The sequence below is a fragment of the Onychostoma macrolepis genome, chromosome 21 (genome assembly GCF_012432095.1).
Source record: "Onychostoma macrolepis isolate SWU-2019 chromosome 21, ASM1243209v1, whole genome shotgun sequence".
NCBI lineage: Eukaryota > Metazoa > Chordata > Actinopteri > Cypriniformes > Cyprinidae > Onychostoma > Onychostoma macrolepis.
Genome location: NC_081175.1, coordinates 19,543,547 through 19,567,954, shown reverse-complemented (window position 1 = coordinate 19,567,954; position 24,408 = coordinate 19,543,547). Strand labels below are relative to the sequence as shown.

At 37.3% G+C, this 24,408-nt stretch overlaps 1 protein-coding gene and 1 long non-coding RNA gene across 6 annotated transcripts; one reads left to right on the top strand and one right to left on the bottom strand.

Annotated features, from left to right (window-relative positions):
- The first annotated feature begins 767 nt into the window (after nucleotides 1-767).
- Nucleotides 768-11,948, top strand: LOC131529550 (uncharacterized). 2 transcript variants are annotated; one of them, XR_009268122.1, is made up of 4 exons: nucleotides 768-1,051; nucleotides 5,887-6,118; nucleotides 7,068-7,178; nucleotides 11,169-11,948. It is a non-coding gene; the product is annotated as an uncharacterized LOC131529550 (long non-coding RNA). The 2 variants fall into 2 exon arrangements; XR_009268123.1 differs by lacking the exon at nucleotides 11,169-11,948 and adding an exon at nucleotides 7,511-7,599.
- On the bottom strand, nucleotides 3,957-18,438 carry lhx5 (LIM homeobox 5). Of its 4 annotated transcripts, none has more exons than XM_058759355.1 (5): nucleotides 18,251-18,438; nucleotides 12,820-13,043; nucleotides 10,409-10,686; nucleotides 7,503-7,668; nucleotides 3,957-6,216 (listed from the first exon to the last, which is right to left on the bottom strand). In XM_058759355.1, exons 1-5 carry the CDS (start codon nucleotides 18,346-18,348, stop codon nucleotides 5,852-5,854), a joined length of 1,131 nt encoding a protein of 376 aa, XP_058615338.1. In that variant the 5' UTR covers nucleotides 18,349-18,438; the 3' UTR covers nucleotides 3,957-5,851. The 4 variants fall into 4 exon arrangements, with proteins under 4 accessions (XP_058615338.1, XP_058615337.1, XP_058615339.1 ...); XM_058759354.1 differs by lacking the exon at nucleotides 18,251-18,438 and adding an exon at nucleotides 15,183-15,905; XM_058759356.1 differs by lacking the exon at nucleotides 18,251-18,438 and adding an exon at nucleotides 14,148-14,269.
- Between the last annotated feature and the right edge of the window lie 5,970 nt (nucleotides 18,439-24,408).

Sequence of the window (24,408 nt, the reverse complement as noted above, 5' to 3'; positions counted from 1 at the left end):
TCAGGTGAAAATATGGGAAAGAAAAAAACTCTAGAAATGACCTTTTATACGTGTATTCTTCCAGATTTCCTCTCAGCTTAAAGGAGGCAAAGTTCATGCTTTTTGTTGACAGGAAATCAAATAAAAGTAGAAATTTTTGATCACAATCTTGAGTGCTTTAAACTTTATTTACTTGTATTAAGTGTTTGAACAATATTTTTCTGGGGTAGTTTTCTCAAACTGTGATTTTCCTGTAGTAAATAAATACCTTTCTTGTATATTCCATGTCCTCATCAGTTTTTTCAACCCAGTTTCTTTCACATGAATGTGTAAATATTAATACTCTATGCTCTGAGCTGTGTAAACATACACATATGGATGAGGCGGAGTGATCTTGTACAGCTGGGTTGAATGATATTTCGGTGCCAATCATTTGCTAAGCAAGGTGTGTCAGAGAGTGCATGTGCCGCCTCTTTTGTGTTTTCTAACAAAAGCTGCCCAGCTGGTTTTCTCTGCCTTACCTACCTTGTTCTTCCAGCTTTTATCCATTTTAGCAAATTTTAGTCAATTTCCACATCTTTTGAATTTTGTTTTTCATTGACTATGTGTGTAACTGCTAATCTTAAAAGAGAATTGGTAAAGGGATATTTTGATAGGGTTTTCAAGGAAATTGATGGAAACCAAACAAAAGATGTCTCTTATGTATATTTCGCACCTTTTGAATTGTGCATGGTTTTTGCAAACCAATTGTACAAGGTATTTCTCTGCAAGTGTGTGTGTACCTGTATGTACGTCTGTGTGTTAGTGGTGTGGGTGCACTAGCTGCTCTGTGTGTGTGTGTGTTTTATGGTCCTGGCTGATTAAGCTTGGCACTGTCAGGAGTGGGTTTGTGTGTGTAATTAATGATGTGTCTCCTGCTCTCTCCCATGGTAAAGGCTAATAGGATTTCCCAGCCCCAGGCTACAGCGAGGAGAGGCTGGGCGCATGAGGAAGTGTGCAGGAGAGGAGAGGGGAGGCAGATTGCGAGAGGTGATAGGAGAGGTAACAACGCAGGAGGTTTGAGCAGGTGGAGGTGAGAGGTTACAGAGGATTCTGGATGGTCTGGCCACGCTTGAGAGGAGAATTTGGGCTGCTGTGGGAAAAAGAGAATGTGTTAAAACTGTAAAACCTCTGGGGAAAGAAACTGCTAAAGAAAAAAAAAAAAGGAACATGTAATTTGTAATTTAACACTGGAAAAAAAAAAAGGTTTTTTTTTTTATATATATAGAGGAAAAGGTATTTATTAAACTGTTTATATTGTATATTATTTTAATTAAATTACAAATAATTTAATTTGTTTTAGTTTATTTTCAGTCATTAAAGTTTATATTCAGCTAAAATAGGTAAAATGTAACTAGCTATGTAAACCAATTTAAACATTTATAAAGCTATTTTATATTATGCATCAATATTAAAAAGAAGTAAAAAATTAAATAAACATAATTAACAAAACAAAAATATATATAATGGTATGAAATAATTTAATTTAAACTATTTAATATTAATAGTATGTATTTGCATCAATTTATTTCTTTTCTTGTTTCTTTTTTCTACAAAATTATTAAATAATATAATATAGTATTTAAATATTTACAAATATTTAAAAAATTAGAAATATAATTACTACTATAATGCATCGTAGTTTATTTTCATTCAACTTTAAAGTTACCGCTGAAATAGATAAAATGTAACCAGACACTTTTTAAACCATCTAATATCACTGTTGTATATACTATATGCACAAAATAGAAAACCATGTAATAACAACCCTTAAAATAGTTCTACCGAAGAGGTTTATAATGTGCAAGTGGGACATTTTGAGCTGAACTAAAAATACACAAGAACAAATCTAAATGTCATTTTCCATCTGAACCCCCCACACACACACACACACACAATCAATAGTTGATTGACACATTTGTTTAAAGCAAAAACAACTTTTAATTGTTCAGTTTCCTCAGCTATATTCAAGTTTGCTCAACTAAAACTGTTGTACCACGAAAATGCTTAAACGTTTGACCTTCGAAGAGTCTGAAATCAAAAAGAAACTGTGAAAATATAACTAATCTCTAAAGAGAAGAGAAAAGGTGACGAGAATGATAATAAAACCGAGGCTGAAGAGTGCGATAGAGTAAGGAAACCGAAGTGAGGAGGGATGCTGAGAGGCTTTGCAGTGAAAGAGACTTTCTAGGGGGTTCCTGTGCTGTGGGGCTGATTGTGTGCTGGGTGGAGGGGGGCATTGTGGGATAGCATGGGACTGAGAAACGGGAGGGAGAGAGTTGTGAGAGAACGAGCAGGTGATTTATAACAACAACAGAAGGCTTCTCTCCCCTCCACCACCACCTCTTCCCTCTCACTGAAGCAAAGCAAGGAAATCCATTACAAAAAGGCTCGTGTGATAATGGACTTTGCTCTGTGTCTGTATGTGTGTGTGTGTGTGTGTGTGTGTGTGTGTGTGTGCAGAACCAAGACATCGGATATATTTGGGTAATAAAAGTGTAAAGATTTTTTCTGAGATATACAAGTGTGCCCGTGAAGCTCTTGGTCAAAGCACGGCTCCGGTTCGTATGTGTATACAGACACATTTTTAGTCCCCGAGCTCCTTGCCTTCTCGTCCTCACCTCCCTGAGATAAAGACCTCTATTCTACCTCGCCGAACGAGAGATGGTGCTGGCAGGCTCCAGGGAGCAAACAGAGAGAAGGAGGAGAAGTAAATAATAGAGGGATATGGCAGGCAGTAATGGTATGGTGGCACTGAAGACCACGTTCTCCACGGCAGGAGGGGCTGCATGCGGGATCTAGCCCGGCTCAGAGTCTCCCTCTGGGGGAGGAGATGGTGTGGAAGAGCCCGTGCCTGCACCTCTCACATTACCCCTTATGTTAAAACCAGTCAGGGGGAAAATTGGGGCCTGCGTGGTCCTCCGCAGGCCCACCTGAGCCCACTGAGACAAGGAATGGGGAAGGAGGGGGACCTACAAGTCTCTAAATGCATGAGTAATAAGAGTCATAACCTTGAAAACATGTTGGGCATGAAAGTAGATACATGTGAAATGCATGTTTGTTGTTTGAATGTGATAGCTGCCAACACCGACATAAGAGAGAGTAGGAAAACTTTGCAGATAAGTTTGAATGGATTTATAGGAATGACTTAATAACTTATTTATATTAAATATAATATGTTGTGTCTTCACTTTGGAAATACCCAAAAAGGACTCCAAGAATTTATTTAATGGATTTATTAAAAAAATATTCCTGGGACAATGTTCCAGGTTGTCCCCAGTTGATGGCAGACCTAGTATCAGTACCTTTTAAGGGTCTTATTTTTGTTTTTATTTGTGAGTTTTTGTTTGTTTTGTTTATTGGCATTTCTTTGTTGATTTGTTTAATAGTTTGTCTTTAGTTATAGTCATTTGCTCTAAGATTGTTTTTGTTTTGGTGATTTTGTTTGATTTGTTTGGTTGGCTCTAAGATGATTTTAGTTTTTGTTTTGGTAGTGAATTCTCTTTTGTTATTTTGTTTTGTTTGGTAACTGCTTTTTTGTTTGGTGGTCTCAAGATTCATTTAGTCCTTTTTTTATTTTTGTGACTTTTTCATTTGGTTTAGTTTTTACAGTGACTTTGGTAATTAGTATTGTTTGGTCAACTCTAAGGTTTTTTTTGTTTTTTTAGTGACTTTTCTGTTTGTTTTTATTTGGTGGTTTGTTTTCTATTGACTGATTTTTGTTTGGTGCACTTCTGTTGTTATTTGTTGAATTGATTGAAGGCTGTGCTGAAAGACCCAGTAGAACTGAATCTTTTTTTTAACATTGAATCACTTTTACTGAGATAAGTTTATTTGAAAGATTTATATTCTTTGTGGTTATAAAATGCAGATTAATATAAACTTTATTTTTATTTTTTTTTTAACAAAACTAATATCAGTTTCTTTTCGTTTCATTCATTTTAAATCATTTGTATTAACAGTTAAAAACAGATTCAATGAACCCGTACTTTGTTTGTTTGGTTTAGCTAAATTTTAACATTTGATTTAAAAACTTTTGGTTTAACAGTTAGCAAACAATGGGATGTCTTAAGAAATTAAATTAAATGTACCCCAATTTATATACTCCCTTTTGAATACCTTGAATCCTTTAAACCTAAATACTGTATTGCCAGTTTCTAAATTCTACAGTGTCAAAACTAGTTCATTAAATTCTTACAAAATTATTATGCCCCTTGTGTCCAGGTGACATTTGTCTAGACGATTGTTTTTCTTCACAAGCCCATCAGATGGCGCTTGCTTTCAGTCTGGAGGCTGTTCAGAGTGCAGTGGTAAATCACAGATGTTGCCTGTCCCGTCCTTTTGTTTTCCCCCCATTGAGAAGAGAGACCTCAGCTGTTAAAGGAGATTCTTCATTATGGCTTCAATGTTCTTTTGAAAATCATTTCCATTAAAACATTTTTTTTCAAAGCAAGGTACTAAAGCGAAGGTTAAATGAAGTTGAACAACACACAGGCTCGTCAGGCGTTTCTGTGAGCTTCTCAATGACAGATCACTGTGTGGGCAAAGGCCTCTGTATAAGACGGGGGATGGGAAGCGATTTGGGTAAGGCAGATGTCTCCATGTGTTGCAGGTGCATATGTTTGTTTTTAAGTGTGAATGCTGAAGAGATAAAACAAAAAATCCATAGTTGTTACTGATTTTGTCGTCTTGTGAAGTGGCAACTTTTGTGTTGATGGCTAATGGTGATGTCATGGAACTTTAATTCATTTAAAAATTTGAATTGTTAAATTGTTAAAAAACTAGGCTATTACTGAAAACTACTTACTGAAACAACCAAAAGTGTATGTATATCCAGCTTCAGGATGTACTCAATGCTAAGCGTTATTGTCCCAAGGTGTTTTCAAACCCAAAATCATTTACATCTTATAGTTTAGTTAACCCTGCTTTGCTGTTTAAGGGTCATTTTAACCCTGGTAGCTTTAGAGATTTACAGCAACTTTTCTGTGTAGAACTTAATGATATCTTGGACACTAAAATGAGAAAATGCAATTAGCTTGTTGGTTATTTAAGGTCAGTTGTTGGATTGCAAATTGTAACTCTTGGGTCAATTTGAGGGGTAACAGTTCAACTTCAACTAAAAATAACTTTTCCCCTCTGAAACATGTTATAATTTTTGATTCAGTGAACCTGAAAGTCAAATTACGTATAAGATATTTGATTAGCACGAAGTGTGTTTTGACAGGCATAGATTCATCAGAACACAGGTATAACTGAGTGTTCATCGAAATGTTTAATGAACCAGTTCAGCAGTTAATGAATGAACCAAATATGTTACAAATGGACCAGTTTTAAGACAGAAAAGAAAACAATTTTTTTTTTTTTTAAATTTGAACAAATTGAGCCTCAGTATCTCAGAAAAGGAAGAAACTAAAGCCAACGAAAGGATGAAAATGGTGTTACCTTTAAGTACTAGCTCGCTTCTGACCATCAAATGCAGTTTGACAGCTTTTACTAATCAGTAAGTCAAAGCAGTAGAAAACCCCTTGGACGAACATCTGCGCTATTGTCGCAATCGTAATATTGAACAAAGGAAACCATATCAACGGAATCAAACCAATGTGATTGGTCAAGATGACCACTGACCATACACATCCTTTGACAGTAGAAACTAAACTGCAAGAGAGGGTCATTTGCACGATGTCTTTCCACCTTTCAGGTCCAAGTATTGGTTTGTTCTGGTCCATGACCAGCCGATAAACCCTCCCTCAGTAACCTATAGCACTAAGGCAGACCAGTTAGGGTGGAATTCCCTCTTGTGTCCATAGATCAGAGTCTTTCCTATCTCTCTGTCCTACCAAACAGTGTTCTCCCCCATCTCTTGACCAGGATGGGACATGGGGCCGCTGTAACTGGTGTTGTTGGCAAGGGGGAAGGGTGGACTCGGACCCCCTGTGAAGCCACCCTCCCCCTGTGGATTGGGATGGAGAGGTCCGGTCATGCCTGGCTCGGGACTGGGGGTATCTGTGTGGGAGATCATGTCCGTGAACCTTTGGTCGTCTGAGGGGTGGTGAGCAGAGACCGGGCCGCCCTCCAGGGCTCCTGAACCCGAGCTGAGGAGGTAAGGGGACTCTGCTGGAGACTGTGCCTGTGAGGAAGGGGGTCCGTGAGGGAAGAAATCGTAGTTGACCACTGGCCCGTAGTAGTCGCCTTGGTATTCTGAGGAGAAAAATAGAGGGCAATCAGTAATGCTTCTGATATTTAAAAGAAAAAGTGCTTTTTAGGGTAAGTACACTGAGAAGAAAAAAAAAATGTGTAGAATCAGTTCAATTGCTAGCCAATTTCACAAAGAATTAAAACAAACTGACAAGTAACACCTTGAGTTAAATGTTACATTTTAAAGTAGAAAAACTACTATACAATATTCTTGTAAAACATACTCGAATCTGTTTTGTTTACCATTTAGAAAAATCAGTGTACATGACATTTAATTAACTCACAATGAGTAATACTTTTATTTGATGCCCAATTTCATGTTTTTCTCCAAGACAATGTGTCAGAATAGTTTGGCTACTACCAAAAAAAATTATTACGAGAGTGTAACAGACAAATCTAATGAATGAAAATACTCTAATGAAAGTTGAGGAAAGAGGATATAAATAAATGTGGAAATTGTAGGAGAGTGCAAAGGCATGTTTCTTAATTTTTACTCTCATATCCATCCTCTCACTCCGTCATACCTTTGCGATTGGCCTATATAATTAGTGCTACAGAAAGTCATTAACATTCCTCCCCAATTCCATTATTTTTTCCTGCAGTTGTGATACTTTAATGTGCTAATCAATCATCAAAAGACATTTTACTATAAAGAAACGCCACTTGCTCGCTGAGTGATAGATAGTCGAATCACCAATGCCAGACCTCTAGAGATCAGTATGTCTATCTGTTTCCATGTTCTCAAAGCTGGAAATGTATGCTTTTTGAGGGATTTGAAATATGCACTTTTTCAATTAATTGTAGAATGGTTGGTGTCCGTATTCTGATTGTATTGCTATGTTCACTCATTACAGAAATGAAAACACAGCTCGCATCTCTGCCAAACACCTGTTAGTATGTCACATACCAGGAGCGTGCATGTGCAAATCCAATCAAAGTGACCAAGCTGGAATGTTGCACAACAGGTAACGCACACAATTTATTGCTTTCAGGGTCTCGTTAATCTGATGTCTCTGCAGAGTTCTTCAATGAACTCCATTGGATTCCTGTGTTATATTTCTTATTTTATGCTCTAATTACATAATCATAGTTTTTGGATTCTGTCTAAAATCTCTGAGGGTGATACTGAAGCATCTTAATACCAAAGAGAAACTGCTTGTAAGAGGTTTTGTGCTTTCAAGGTAAGAGGAAAGCTTTGAAGATGCAGGGTATGTGTGTGAGAGACAGCTCATTTACATTGTGTGTAAATGTGTGTTTTGACACAAAGAACATTCTTTGTGTTTATGTACCTCCATAGTAGCTGTATCCTCCGGGGCCCATTATGTCAGGGTCCTCTAGTCTTCCTCCGAGTGGCCTCATTCTGCGTGGTCCCCTGAAGAAAGCGTGTCGTCGAGCACCGAGAGCGCTGAGCTGCTTCATTCTGCGTTCTTTAGACCGCCGATTTTGAAACCACACCTACAAGGCAAAGCCACAATTATATACTATGTAATTACAAGACGAGATGAGATGCACCTCACATGTTTATATTTCACATTACTCTCCAATTAGAAAACGGGTCATTTCCTACACTTGTCCAGGTAACCTGATGGTTTAGATCAGTGGTGTAAGTAATAACACCACATAAAACAACTAAAGATGTTTACTTTCATCATGACTCGTTTTATGTTGGTTAAAGAGACTTTGTTTCTTCACAAAAGAAGATATTTTGAGGAAATTACATCTTAGTGATGTACTAGCAACACTCCTGTTGATTTAATGGTATTAGCATCACATCTGCTTGAAGAAACGCATAAACGACTTAATGAGGGAAATGAACACAGCAAATGTTACTGGTCAATGTTCATCGAAACATTGTAACAGCGCTATCTAAGCTTTGAAATGTCATTATATAATAATGTGACCAAATTAACTAAATACCAAGAGGATGTATGGAGCAGTATGAAATAATTACTAAAGTTGCCCTCATGACTATCAAAATTACACACACACTATAGGTATATATGTGTGTGTGTGTAAACATACATGAACAATGTTCTCTTGTTTCATGTTTATATTGCAGCTCAACCTATTAATGAAAGAAACGAACACATAATAACAGATCCTTCCCGGCTTGTTAAATAAGTCTTCCGAACTACAATGCAATAGATTCTCAAGATTTATATTCCTGCGAAAATTAATATGCTGTGATGATTTCACCAGTCCCTCATCTTAGTGCATGCACGCACATCATTTCTGAGACACTGCGGTGCTGACAAGTATCGTTTGATCACGGCACCGCCAGCTCATTACAAATAGACCTGATATAACAGTATGTGACAGATGCAATATCAGACTCATCACTGTCGAACATTGTTTCAATCTTTTAGTAAGACCAAGGCAATTTGACACACCACTGTGCTGGTGGAACTCAAATATAACCTTTTAGTCAAAAGAATCACAGCCGTGTGCTTCAACAAACACCGCGAGGGCCGTTTTTCACACTGTTGTCATATAAACTGCTTGCGCAGGAACAAAGAGCAGAGGATGATGTGAAAATGTCTGACATAAGGTGACATTGTTATGCATGATGGTACAATGTAACACATTCATGCCTGAATCTGCATTGCCACTGCATAATATATGCTAACAACAGTTAGTCTGCTCTGGAGGCACAATCCTGCCATGTACGAAAGAGAAAAAGAGAGTGAGAGAGACTATATTAGAGAGACAAAACATGTTCTCTACCTAAAACCACTTAAGCATTCCTCTCCATGCTCAGCAAAGGCAACACCTGCTTATTGAGAACAATCGGCTAACTGTTTGGTACATTTTTATGGAAATGTTTTGCCTCCTCCTGAGTGAGCGTTGCTTAGGGATTACACACACATGCTGCTGAACCGGCATGGCTCCGGAGGGCTCCCCGCGCAGAGCGCAATCCACATTTAACACATAACAAATGAACGGGGACGTGTGGCAAAGGCCGTCTCCATTTTGGCTCAGAAACAAAGCACTGAGCCTTGCTGGGATTCAGAGAGGGTTGCGATTTTCTTGATGATGACATTGACACGTGAAGATGAGCTGTGTGCTTGAGTTCACAGATATAACCTAAGATAACTTTAGTCATCAGAGATCAAGAATCAAGATCCTTTTGCTTTTTTTACTTTTATATCGACTTCATATGGACCTGACGATAAATCCGTGTTAAGATGCTGTATTTTTGCTGAATTTGATCATTTCTTTAGGTTTACATTCAAGTTATCCTTGTAATTAATAAATTACTAAATGTTTCAGGGCTAAATACTTTTTCACTGACAACTGGTGGAAAACTCACTAATGGTGTTGACCTTTACCTGCACTTTACAGCATGGTTGTTTGTGTCAGCCAACACCTTTTCAATTAAATTTAACCTCATCAATTATTTGAGCATTTTAAAAACGGAAAGTTCTTAAATTTAGTGGAAACCGTTGACTGTAATTGCTGTCAGAACATATTGTCTTTCACATTAATATTTTCTCAGCAGGAACTGGCAAGCCTATCATGTAGCTGACATCATCTTGCTTTTTTTTGATCAGGGCCTTCTACCTGATAAAAATCCATTAACAACTTTAATTCACTGCTTTATAACTGTGAAAATTCCTACCAATATTTGTATTTTTTCATAATCTATATGTACCAGAACATTACACCACTACAAATATGACAAACCAAGTATACATACACACATATATATATATATATATATAAAATATACACACACACTGCTCATTACCTGTTATATTATTATAGGCCTACTATTATTAACTGGTGTACAATTCCTTCAGATTAACTTCCTGAACAATTTAAATGTGTCTCCTTTTTTTCACTTTATATTTTGTAAGGATTGTCAGCAGGGCATGATCTTCAAATGTCAACCTTGTCAAACCAAGCTTTATGAAAAAGCATATCAGCATAAAAATGTAATTCTTATAAAGATGTGACTGATCTCTTTGACAGTAGTGGTTGTAGGCCTACTCTGTAACTGTTAAATAAATAAATGACCAAAAAAAGCACGTAGCAGCGATAATCTATAAACATAGCCTATATTAGCCTATTTAATTTTGAGTTTGAGGTGAATACTTGCATTATCTGATAGAATGTTTAAAATCTGAAAGAAATGTAGATATAAAATGATCTAAAAATGGCCTAAATGAATGAATACATCCAAATGTATTCTTACCTGTATGACTCGCATGTTGAGGCCTGTCTCCTGCGCGAGCTGCTCGCGGATGTGTCGCGTGGGCTTCGGCGTCGCCACGAACGCGGCTTTCAGAGTCTCGAGCTGTTTGGCCTTGATGGTGGTGCGTGGGCCCCGCCGCTTCGTGCACGAGTTTTGCTCTTCGTTCTCGTTGTTGTTAGTGTCCTTATCTGAGGATGTGGAATTGTCCGTCTCCTTCGTGTCGTCCTGGATCGTGTCCGGAAGATCGGGCGATAAACTCCGGTCCGTACATGATGACACTGAAGTACGATGAAGGACCAACGAGGAACATATTAGACTCATTGTAAAAGATTTGTAGTGTTCAGTGTAATATAGGCTACGATCACCATGATCTTGAGATAGGCCTAACAATAGAAGCTCTAAGTAATAGTAAAAATGTGCATTGTCACATCTTTCTTATAATGTGTTTTGTGAATATATTAATAGGTGTTAAATAAATAAATATGTAGGCCTACTATAGACACAAATTTACACAGTTCTAAACTAATTTAATTTGATAGGCCTGTAATATTCCATTATTTGTGTGTAAAAGTTTGAAGCACGCACAATTACGCTGAAACGGATTGTGATCATCATCAAATATTGGGGCCTTCTTGCTTTAATATGACACACAAAAAAAGAGAAAAGAAAAGAAACAAAAGAGAAAATAAAACGGAGGTCTAAACGTGAATCACTTCTGCAAAATATCGGAGGAATTAAGTCTGGTTGTCTCTTGGGACAGGCTGCTGTGCTTGATAACAGCTTGTCATTGTCTGAGAAGCGGGGATAGACGACTACAGACGTTTATCTGACAAGAACGCATGGGCTGAGGAGAATGAGTTATGGACACTTCTCCATAGGTGGACAACACTAAACCAAAAGAGTCCTCAGCTTGCAATGAAAAATGGATTGACTGAATCATATTCACATACATGGACTATCATGACATTTTAAAAAGGTCTGCATTCACTTTTATGCTAGAGTTCCAACATAAGTTGTTCTTTAAAAAAAGGCGAGCTTAATTTTGCTCAAATGTAACACTATTTTTGCATGATCAATTAAAAGCCGATGAGATTTATCCTTATAGTGGCCTTGGCTGGATTTTTTTTTTTTTTTTTCTTACAAATATGCATTTATACAAGTCATTCAAATCAATATTACTTTAAAAAATAGCATCCCACAAATTTCAAAAGACCATTTGCAGCATTAATGAATCTGAGTGTTGTACGTCCCTTTTAAAGCGACTGGACGAAGCACTCAGTCGCTGTTAAATTAATTGGACTAGCACTGACCCACAAGTGGAGGCGATAATGATGTCATCTGTGTGTTGGGAAACAAACAGCCTGTCCGTGATTCTGAACACATCACGGGGACACGCGTAAATAGTGAACCAACACACCTCTGAAACGGGTTAGTCGTTTTCTTTCAATGGATTTTACATTTGAATACAACACACAGGCTCTGTTAAAGTGCATTTACATCTTAGAAAGACACGCAGAGCACGTGAGACAATATATAATGAGTAGACGACAAACAAACACTACTTAAAATGTTTTAAAAAATGAAAATGTGTATTGATTTAATTTAAATAAAAAAAACGAATCCGCTTTCCTGAATGTTAATAAGAGGAATAGATTCGTTTTTAGAATTCTTAATATCTAGGTTAAAATGTACGTTTAAGTAAAAAAAAAAAAAAAAATCGTCTGTATTCGTGTTAGTTTAAAAAAAACACATAGCCTAGGCCTACAGTTTTGTACAAAAATATAAAATATTTTACTTAATGAATAATGTCATATGGTGTAACCATCAAGTTAAAATGTCTAGCCTAAATATTGTTCTTGGACACTTAATCGTTATTTTCAAATATTTTTTTCCTCCTTTATTAATTTCGAGTTTTAAGCATTTCATTTAAAAGATCAAAATTAATGTAATGACCTTGACTCAGTTATGAGGGACCAAAGGTGTTCTCTCTATTTTATAGATTTCATATCACATGACAACAAAATGGCTTCCTGCATGCTGGTTATCGATATAACTATTAATCATATTTTAAAAATAATTGCTTCACTGCTTTTTAAAACTACTACTAATAACCAAACTTATTTTTCATAGACTTTTGACGTTTTTACTTTTACTTTATACCACAAAAAAAAAAAAAACTAAATTAATTTCGAAACTGGAATCATTTTAATCAAGTCATTTGATATGAATTGCCGTTTCAATGTGATTTTGAAATAACTTAATAGATTCAGGTAAAAAAAATGAGCGCCAAGTCATTGACCCATAATTCACACAACTGAGTCAGACTCTTTCAGAGAGATGGAAACCATCTCTCTCTCTCTGACACACACACAATTCTAAAACGCACAGCTCCAGCCAGTCGTCGTGCTCACCTGAGTTTAAATTGACCTCTTTGATAGCGCTCGCGCTTGTGTAGTCCTCTTTACACACAAATTTGTTTTCGTCGATGACGTAGAGCTCCTCGCCCGTGGACAGCTGTTTGTTGCACACCATGCACGTGAAACAGTTCAGGTGGAACACTTTGCTGCGCGCTCTTCTCACGAGGTCGCTGGGCGAAATGCCCTGCAAGCAGCCTGCGCATTTCGTACCAAAACGCCTGCAGAGGGACACAGAGGTGAAATGCAGAAGAATATTTTATATAGGCTATATAAAGAATAACCGCAGCATGTTAAGCCTAATGGTCAAAACAAAGTTTACGTCATGGACACTGATGATATTGCACTCCAGTAGCTAGACTACATACTGTGCCAATAATTGTTTATTTTACAGACACTCAAACGGGGACTGTAAAGGACCAAACTGAATACCGAAAAGCATTCTGCAATTTACTTTCAATTCCAAGTACATGTACATCCTGTGTATTTTGTATAATATGCAATAAGTAAATTGTCAATTCTTTATATCTTGATTATCATATTATGTCACTAAAATTCACTGCAATACTGGTGGAGCACGCACACACGATTTCCAATCACTGTCAGCTGACAATGATTTGAAAATTATATTATTATTAAATAATAATGTAGGCTATAATTTTACAAAATCATTTTAAATCATTTATATGGAAAAAAAAAACATCTGTAATATTTATAATGGGCATTAGCATTTTAATAAACCATGCCATAATTCTGAAGGAATTTGGCAGGAGGCTCAAGAAAATGTCAGTGATATTGTGGGATTAGGCAAAACACCAAAACCTAATTTTAGGTGTTAAACACAAACGCAAGCCAGTTCACCTGTAATATTACTATCTTAGCATGAGTGTGAGTTGTCGTTAAAATAAAAATTGATCTACATTTTTGTATTTACATGCACATCTACAAATACAAAACCTGAGTTTCTTACATTTATCCATTCATCCTCTATGAACTGAGATAATCCGCCAATTACAGGTTGTTGTTGTTCCTTTTCTGATTTGTTAATCTGCGCCTACAGTTTTTTTCCTCGAAATACAGGGAGAAATAATTCAGTTCGTGTAGTTTGTTCAATTCATATTTCAATGACAATGAGACGAGAAAGACCAGGTATACAGGCCGGTCTTGGTTGTGAGGCACGTCAAGCGCACTACTCCCTTCTGTTTCTCCCCTCGGGTTTATTTTAACACTAATGTACTAAATCTTCCCCCATTTGTTATGGTATCGAGTCGCTCTCGCGCTTTTCAAATGCATCTCTCCCAGTGAAAGGCCATAACACTACTTACACAACAAATGGACGCATTACGGGTGATTACTGTTTCGCCCCACTAATGGCTCCACATTCAAGCGCAGAGCTGGATGGGCCCCATAGAACGTGATGGTCAAGGCCGTTTGGGATAACAATGGCACATATGAAAGCTTAAACACTGGATGACATTAAATGGCTCAGAGAAATGTAAACTAGAAGAAAACCTGACAGAACACATGTAGCGATATTAAGGACTAATATAAGCAAATAAGCGGCCTGAGTCTACAACAATAGGTACGCAACACAGGTGTTTTGAAACCGTGTTGTTTGGGTTCTAATCTTTTGGGAATTTAGTGCATATTTTATTGATGTATTTTTTTATTTAAAAAAATTAATTTATGTTTAGGAATTTAACTAGGCTGCTGTTTAGAATATTTCACCGAGACTAATATAATTAGGCTATTTTTAAACGCTCATTTTATTAAATCCTTTCTGAATTATTAAGGACACATTGAAATTATCTTTGCTATTTTATCTATCAGTTCAGAAGTTAACTGGATTTAAATGATATATTTCCTGCATATTAAAAAGAAATCCTATTCGCTGGAATTTTCGTTTTTATTTCTGGATAAATGTGAAAAAACACAGCAGTCAGTTTTGTTTAATATTAGTTAGCCTATCTAATATATGGCCTACCAGGATTCAAATGCATAATAATAATGCGCAAAATAATAACAACGTGTTTTCGGGTAAAATAAACAATTACTTCACGAACAGATATTTTTCCCACAATGTGCACAAAGGTTTTCAAGAGGAATTCTCACGCCGAAAGCGTGTGAATACAATAAGCAATGAATGGCTCATCAATCAAAAGCTATTAATGAACGACGGAGGATCAAAGGTTTAACAGTACATTACACATTTTAGGCAGGTTAATCCACAAAATGAGCCTCATCCACATAAGAGGAAAACAAGGGTAGGTAAATCCTACATGACACATTCTTCAAATGAGGATTAGTCCAGAAGTTTGACGAGGTGAGGCAGCCCAAATGCAAGCAGCTTCAGATCTTACCTGAAAAAGTCAATTTTGCAATAGAGCTTTCCATCCCTGGAGAAACATTTTTCGGTCAGGTTGCAGTTACACTCGCAGCACTGGACACACTTGGCGTGCCATGCGCGGTCCAGAACGTTCAAGAGGAACCGATCGAGAATGGGCCTCTCACACCCCGCGCAGTGCACCATCATTCCGCCCTGGAGGGGACCGAGAGCCGACCTTCCCAAACGGGCACCGCGCCTCGGATTGGGGCCACACGAATCGGTGCGGAGCAACGTCTTGGCTTCTTGAAGAGGGAGGCAACAGCAGAGCAAATGTTCCGTCTTGAGAACGTGTCTCCACCACGCCTAGAGGTAAACACTCCGGACGTGATTGTTATGCATTATACCTGTCGGCATCCAGAAATCCACGGAATCAGAAAATAGATCTATTCGTTGCAGAGAGTTTGCTAACAAAAAAGCTTCTCCAAGTTTTCCTCCTGGTTTGGTTTTGTGCTGTTGATCCACCTGCGTGTGTCCACTCACCTCACCGACACTTTTTGCATCACTCTGTTCCAGTTCGCGGGAGCCTCTCGCATCCGTATTCAGATTTGATGACGTTTTTCTTGTACTAACGCCGCGGTGGCCAATCGCGGACAAGTTGCCATGGCAACGGGTTTAAATATCGGTACTCTCAGACTGCTTCCAAAGTTCTACCTTGGGTTTGGTAAAACGTTTATAAAGGCTGAGGGTGGTAAAGCTAATTATTTCTTCGACGAGCTATTTTTTGTTCCTACCGAATTTGGACTCGACCAGTAAAATCAGAAAATGTGCAATGTGTATTTAGTTAGAAGGCTTGCGTTTTTGGCCTCACTTGGATTCTGGACAGCACATTTGGACTGGAAGACGCTGTTCGATTTCTTCATAGACTTTTGAGATGATTTTTATTAAGACGATAATGACTCCATTTATTTCTGTGTAATTAATGCAGCATTCGAGACTTAAATCTAGTGGCCACCACAAGGTAATTAACTGTTAGAATGGTCGATAAATAGAGACAAATTTATAGACGTCTTTTGCATGATGTCTAAAGAAAATAAGTGTAGAAAATCCAAATAGCCATCGCTGCGTCTTAATTCTGAAGGAGTGATCTGTGCGCGCGGTGGGGGATCCCGTTCTTTTCTCATGCATAAAGCTATTTACAGGGAAATGCACTGGATTAAGATACTGGCTCGCATCAATAGAGAGTACTGGATCGCCCAGCGGTTTGACAAAGTAGCCACAAATCGAAGGGATTTTAAATATTTACCCAGGTAATCATTTTGTTAGCTGTGGAAATGCAAACATTACGTACACTCTAATTTATTCGAGTGAATTAGAGACTGAATTCACAATCTTTTTAACATTTAGCGGAAATTACTTTAAATATTAGCCTATATACTGTTAAAATTTAAACCTAATTTACATTTTTACAGGTATTATGCTGCGTGTATGTCAACACGGAATTCACAAGATATAATTTCATTCAATTAAAAGGAAAACATCTAAAATAGCGTACGATTTTTTTTTTTAATTATTATTCTTGTTAGCCAATGAAATGTTTGCTTATGCATTAGCGTTACATATTGTGAGGTAATAGCGGCACATTGTCAGAGAGCTGTGTTTTCACGGGTTCTGAAAGCCACAGGCATGTCTGATCACTGGAATAAATCCGGATCAGGCCACCCGTGGTCTGTCTACCTGCTTCTCCATGTAAACAATAGCACGTAGTTTACAGTTGTGTTAGTGTATCGGATTAAAACGCGAACTTAAACACCATAACCAATGCTCTGCCAATTGTTAAATAAAATATGTCTGGCACTATTTAAAACAACACAACTAAATATAATAATAATTCCATTATTATTATGATTGTAAACTTTTCAGAATTGGGTTTCTCACAAAATAAGTCTAAGATAAAGGTTAAATGAATAAAGTCTATCTATCTATCTATGATCTCCTGAAATTAATAATCCTTTTACAACATGCAGGGCTTAAGCAGTGACTAAATAGCGTTTGGTAATATTTGGAGTCAGGGGATGCCGGTGGGCTGCATGCTGGAAAAAAGGAGAGCCAAGGGCGAGTTTCGGGACCCCCGCTGTTCTTGGCAGGCAACAACGGCAGCGAGTTTGGCTTCGCTTACATTTCTAATCCCTTCGCGATGCACGCTATTTATTTTCTCACTAAGTATTGTTTTGTTGACTTCCCATTTAAGAAATCCTCAGTTTTCCCCCTGACGTTACCCTCCGCGAATAAGCAAATATGAGTGAAATACACGCCTGGGCTACTTCCAGTCATTTGCATATTTTTAAATAGCTAAATGCTAAAATTAAAGGTGCCATCTGTTTACAATCGCCCTGACAGAAGAGCCATTAACAGGCTGGCCTAACCTTGTCGAGTCTTTTTGGTTAAATAGCGAATCAGTCCACAGCTTGTGCGTATACACATATGCACCCAAAACTATGTGAACAACTCATTAAAAGCTGCTTTTAAATGACACAGAACCTTCCCACTTGCATCATATACGAACCAACGCGTTATCATTTGATGCATGGGAAAGCTAACATTTGGGACTGGAAACTGATATTGAGAGCCTATTCTTCTACATCTAATCAATAGGCTAAAGTGCTATGAAGCTCTAGAGAAAGGGCCCAAGGTCTGCAATACAAACAAACGCTAGTGGAACGCGCAGAGGCACCTGTGTAGATACAGGAACTGTCCAGGGTGCTGAAAACAGCGGGAGGGATTTGTGCTCACTCGAAGTGACTAATACATCCAAGTCAGTGTGTGAATTATACAATGACTTCCAGGAGGCATGGATATTAGAAACCAATTTCGATATTTTAAAAGCATTTTTCTTAATTAAAATAAATTTTTGCTTAAATGTAGGCTAATTTTCAGAGCGCTTATTATATTATACTATACATTATTTTATTTTTTTAAAGAGCCTATATACCATATATGTACATTTATAATTAGCCTTAATGAAGTGCAATGAGTTTATTGATGTACCGCCTAAACCCGATCATAATGAAAAGTGTATAAATGGCGCACTGTTTCTATAGTTACCTCTGGGAATAGGGCTTCTGTTGGTTTACATCAATGGAACACTCGTTGTGAGAATTACTGCAACGCTTGGAAACGCTGTCGAAACATAATTTGTACATTTGTGTATGAAAAAAGAAAGCGGGAAAAAACAATATGTAGCCTACTATTACTACGACTCCACCCCCACTGACTTTTTGATTTGACTTCCGGTTGATGCATATTGTTCGTAAAAAAATGTTTCATTCATATTTGGTCATTATTATGGCATATATGAACGCAAGTACACTGTAATTATCAAATATTATTATATATTAACATATTAGCCACTCTCCTAAACATCTGGTAAGCCATTCATTTAATCCACTTTAAGACACACTAAGACCTAAATCATTCAACACCAGACCCCAAGTTAAATAAAAATAGTTATTATGGATTATTCAATGAGTGGACAGTGATTCTTGTATTTGCTTCTGTCTCATTTTCTTAATCATGTTCAACTTTAAATTCACCTAACTGATTAAAATTTAAGAGGCAGAGTCAGAAAACTCGACACAAAAAGTCTGTTTCATTACTGTTCAATTCAGTGTCAACATAATTACATTAAATGATCAGTATTTTGATGATCAGCATCAAATCTACAATTTTTGCTGGCAAATAACATTATGTATAAAAGAAGAAAGAACAAATGAAATATTTAATGCATTTACACTTAGTTAAATGCAACAAGCTTTGCAAAGCTCCATAAACTGAAAGAGCAGAGCATATGTGATTCATTTAAAGGCAAATGTCCTTATTATATCGGTCTCAAGGCTTTGGGTGTCTATCAAAGATATCATACAAGTGTGATCTCTCGAGTTTTGCATAAATAGGACATGAATACATGCATAGTAGATAAAACGCCTCAGTGTTCTTTGTGTAATTTACAGACAGAAGTGTTTAGAGGGCCTAATATGTGCATGCTTTATTTAGTGGACATTTCCATATATACACACAAACCGTTAACATGAATGAAAACACACAGAAGGAGAAAGAGAGGGAACATAAACACACACATTTCTCAAAGTATTTTATAAATATCAATACACTCTTAAAAATAAAGGTTCTTTATAGGCATCAATGCTTCCATAAGAACTTTTAACAACCATCTTTCCATTCCACAAATGGTTGTTTATTCTTTAGATAGGCTCTTACTGTTCACTGAAAGTTTCTTTGGGGAATGTTTCTTCCGACACTCCCTTGTGGAAAGTTTATTTTTAAGTGTATTCTGAAAATACACTGAATGTTCTAAGTTATATTAATTATTTTATTTTAAGTATTAATATTCTTTATAACAAAATTAAATACTAAATATTAAAATGATTAAAACTCATGCAAAGCAAAAGATACACAGAAGGAAAGGCATAAATGTAAATAGACAAAAGAACATGAGAGGCACGGACGTCCACACTTTGAAATGAGCTCCACTCAAAACACGTCTCCCTGGAGACATTGCAGTGAGTGGCACACCTCCACTTCCCCTGCACAGACCTTCATTCTCACTGCCAGAACTAGCCTGGAGGGGCCAAGCCATCTCAGCATGTTTTCTATGCCGCACCACAATCCACCCAGTCCACCGCACACACAGGCAAGCATGCAGACAGACACGCACTCGGCCCAAAGTGCCATTAGTCTTGAAAGGTAGGAGAAGGGAGAAGAGGTGAACAGGCATCTCAAGCATTCCGATTTGCGAACCCCTCTCCGTATCCATCCACCAAAGGGGTACATGACTCCCCAGGGCTGAGGCAGCATGGCTGGGGTAGGCCTGGAGGGGGCTGCGAGCCGGGATGCAGTTGTGGGGGTCGGTCAGTGTGATGGATGGTTGATTGGTAGCTGTCCCAGGGGCCTCCCTCTCTCTCACCTCTGGCGCTGGGAATTAAAAGGCGGTTTGTCTCTAGCGAGTCCTCAGCTGCTGAAAGCAGCCCGGCAATTTCACAGAGATCAGAGAGGGCATTACTGCTGCCTGTCAGGGGAGCCGTCACACAGCCGGACACCACAGGGTGGGGTGGTGAAGGGGGGCAGGCTCTTACAGGCATGCACATGCGTGCTAATTTTCACATAGAAAAACATGTGAATGCATATGAGGCTGTGTATCTGTGGAGTAAGACTTCTCTGAAGAGCTGATCTGTCTGAGTGGAGTAGGTGCAGACACACACACACATACACACTTGCATTCTCACAGGGCCTTTTATCGACAGCCCTGTCCATCTCACTTATCTGCTCTAATCAAAGCTCTCTCCATTAACACCCAAACTACCCTCAGTACACCAATGCGAGACCTCTGTCCTGATGAGTATAAATACACACAGACATTCACACTTCCAACACTCTCACAGCCACTGAATTGCCAAGAAACTTATTCACAGCCACCAGACAGTTAGAGTTTGGTGGAAACCAGCTGGTCAAAAACGCAACTGAGCTGTCAGTTACTGCTATGACCATGGATGATGGTTTAAAATGAGGGAAATGTCTTAACACAGAGGATCCACCAATTAATTTTTTAAAATATGCATTATATAAATATCAATCAATCAATCAAAACTTTATTAAGGACACACTCGATCCAGACATCAATAACAACATACAAATAAATACACACACAAGAACAGTATCCAAAATATCACATATTTACATGTGTACTAAAACGCCAATGATTCTATATTTGAAAAAAACCTGACTGAACTATAATATAACTATAAATAATGAAAACAATGCTAAATTTAAGAAACTAAAGTTCAGAGTTCATCTAAATGTTTTAAGCTTAAGAATGGCATTAATAATGATTAATGAATTTGCAATGTAAGCATCATAAAGTATACAAAAACATTAATATGAGTTATTATAAGCCAGGCTTACAATGCAAGACATGTATTTAACAGAAATAGTTCACCCTAATATGAAAATTCTGTTATCGTGCAGTCATCTTTGTCATATGAAAGCCATATTACTTTCTTTTTTTCTGTGCAATAATATAAAAGAAATTTAGCAGAATGTCTGAGAAATTAGGTTTTGCTTTGTATTTGATAAAAAATGCAGTAAAAACTGTAATATTGTAAAAACGTATTACAGTTTTAAAATGTTTTCTTTGAATCTATTGGAATATATTTTAAACTGTAAATTAATCTTGTGTTTTCAACAGCTGTTACTCCAGTGTCCTTCAGAAATCATTCTAAAAAGCTTATTTGGTGCTCAAGAAACATTTCTTATTAATGTTGAATACAGCTGTGCTGCTTAATGATTTATGGAAACCATAATACATTTTTTCCCTCAGAATTCTGATGAAGAAAGTTTAAAAGAAGCACTTATTTAAAAAAAAAATCCTTTTGATTGATTGATTATGAATGTCTTTAATGTCACTTCTGATCAAATTAAAGCATCCTTGCTGAATTACAGTATTTCTTTAAAAAAAAATCTTACTGATATCAAATGCTTGAAAAGTAGTGTTATCGAAATCAATGAATATGATTGTAAAGCATAGTGGCAGTTGTATGAAAGAAGTGTCTGTTTGTGTGTTTATAAAAGAATTTGAATTGCATGCCTGCAGGATGTGTATGTTTGTGTATGTGTATAGGGTACAGACCCTGTCACTGAGGCATGATGAGAGAGATTACCTGCAGCCTTTGGTCCATCTTAATGAGGTAATGAGTGGAGAGGAGGGGGGGGCGCTCTGCCTCTGCCCTCATATACTCCATTAATCAGAGCAGGTTGGGGGGGTCAGACACCACGGCCAGAGCCCCAACCCACCCCCATAACACACTAATGGACTGACTGAAGGTGCATTTAGTTAAATGGCTCTGACTGCTTAGCATGATGGAGAGGAGTAGGGTGAGAGACAGAGGAAGAGGATGGCAGGATGACATACAGAGAGGGAATAAGAGGAGTGAGGTGATGGGAAAAATCAACAACAACTGCAAATCAAAAATAACGACAAGAAGAAACTGACACCTGCTAAGATCTGTTCTGTGAGACACGAGTTAAAATTAAAAGAAATTAAAATTATGTGGGAGGAACAATGAGCTACTAAGTTGAACTTCAGCTTCTTGGGTTTGGTTGAAGTTTGTTGAATATTATATTTTTAACAAACACATTTTTTTTTCACAAAATTGATTGGAAATTAAACTATAATTGGTGGACAGTGGACTCCCTAAAGTTTGTCGCCCACAGACCGCTATTTTAAATGATTCAGTATTGCATGCTTCATCTTATGGTTTTTATTATATGTTGTATAGATATAAAGCACTTGGTGAATCACATGAATACTCTTCATATGAACACTTAATGCACCATCTAGCTGCAGTGAACCTCTTTGTCCATTGATGGCTATTCAAACATACCAGTGTTTTCCAACAAAATACTGACTGACTTTTTTGTTTTTGCAAGCAACACTGAAGTGCTAATGGATACCTTTCTCAAGGTGTTATAAATCTTTTGGCATGAACCACAAAACCTATATATATATATATATATATATATAAGTCAGTATTTTGTCAGAAAACACTGATATGTGATATATATATATATATATATATATATATATATATATATATATATATATATATGAAGTTTATTTGCAAAAACAGATAACTCTTGTTTTTTTATTTTCAAAATTCATGTTTTTATGATGATATGTTTGTATTGTGTTAGCTGTTTTTGTTATTTTTAACCTAGTCAAAAAAAAAAAACAAAAAAAAAAAAGCAACAACTGCAGTTTCATTGAGATTAATTGGAATGCACAATGAAAAAACATGATTTCTGAGAATTGTTAAAAACGGAGTTATCCGTTTTTGCAAATTAACTCCTCATATATACACACACACACACACATACACGTATATATATATACATACACATACACATATACATATACATATATACACAGGCGTATATTAACGCAGCAGGCGATTAACTTTTTCAGTTTAACGTGTTAAAATTATTTAACGCCGTTAACGCAGGGGCGGAGCCTAGGGTTGGCCACCCCACTCATAACTGCTCCTTCTCTCTCTTTTTTTATTGACAAGAAGTGCATTTATTCAGTCGCATAACGTCAAACTGGAGACGTTTCAGACGCGCGCTCCAGCTTCACTTCAGCGTCAGGCGCGAGTCAAACGAGCGCGGGAAACGGTACAGCGCGCGCTGTAGCCTACATCAATTCATATCAAATCGTGAAATAAACTACGTGCATGCAATGTGTGGTCAGTTAAGGCATGAAGTTACCAAAAAGGCGATTAAAGCTGCCTTAAAACTGTTCATGAATGTAATATGTTAAATATGAGTTACATTAAGAACATGTCTCTGAAATGGTTTTCAAAACTGTCCTGGAGCATCCGAGCACGGTCTCTCTCATCTAACACACCTGATTCAACTCGTCAGCTCATTAGTAAACACTGAAATGGGTCAGAAAAGGTGAAGACTACGGTGGCCCAGTAGTGCACAATGCAACGCAATTAAAAAAGCAAACAAACTCGCAACACTGCGACATTAAGCCACAACACAACGGAAATGCTCCCGACAACTAGGGGGCAGTGTTGACAGTTATTTCCTCGAGACGCCACAAGAAATTCTCAAATGTAATCGATTTTTAAATGAACAACGTGTTTTCACTGAATGTTTTGATATCCTGGTAATCTTAATGTATCGATTCATGAATCGAGCAGAAAATAAATCAATATTATTTTCGATTTGGACAGTTTAGTTCTGCTATGCACGGTCATTTCCGCGTTTTTCCTCAGGGGGCTTACTTAAATCCGGTGCTGTGCCGGTGTCCTGACATTTTATCCTACCCGTCAGATTTTCCTACCAGGGCTTACTGCGCATGCGCAAATCAATATTGCGTCTTTTTTCTCATGCTGAAGAACAATATTTAATGTATCTGCATTACTGTATGGGTAGGTTTAGGGTTGGGGTAGGTGTAGACATTAATAAAACACAATCTAATAGGTAGAAAAAATTATTTATTGTTAGTTTCCGGTAGCTGTATCCCTTCTAGCCACAACCGCGAATATAACACACTGTATTTATAACACACACCTTGTAATTACTGTATTTGCATTACTGCAAGGGTAGGTTTAGGGTTGTGGTAGGTGTAGACATTAATAAATCATAATTTGACAGGTAGCATTTTTCGTTGCCGAATTGTACTATCT

Excerpts from the sequence above, each read along its gene's own strand:
- lhx5 (XM_058759354.1), bottom strand. The coding sequence starts at position 15,355 with ATGATGGTGCACTGCGCGGGGTGTGAGAGGCCCATTCTCGATCGGTTC. Across the intron at positions 10,687-12,819 it reads AGAGGTCAATTTAAACTCAG|TGTCATCATGTACGGACCGG; the intron begins GTGAGCACGACG and ends ATCGTACTTCAG. Across the intron at positions 7,669-10,408 it reads TCAACATGCGAGTCATACAG|GTGTGGTTTCAAAATCGGCG; the intron begins GTAAGAATACAT and ends TTTGCCTTGTAG.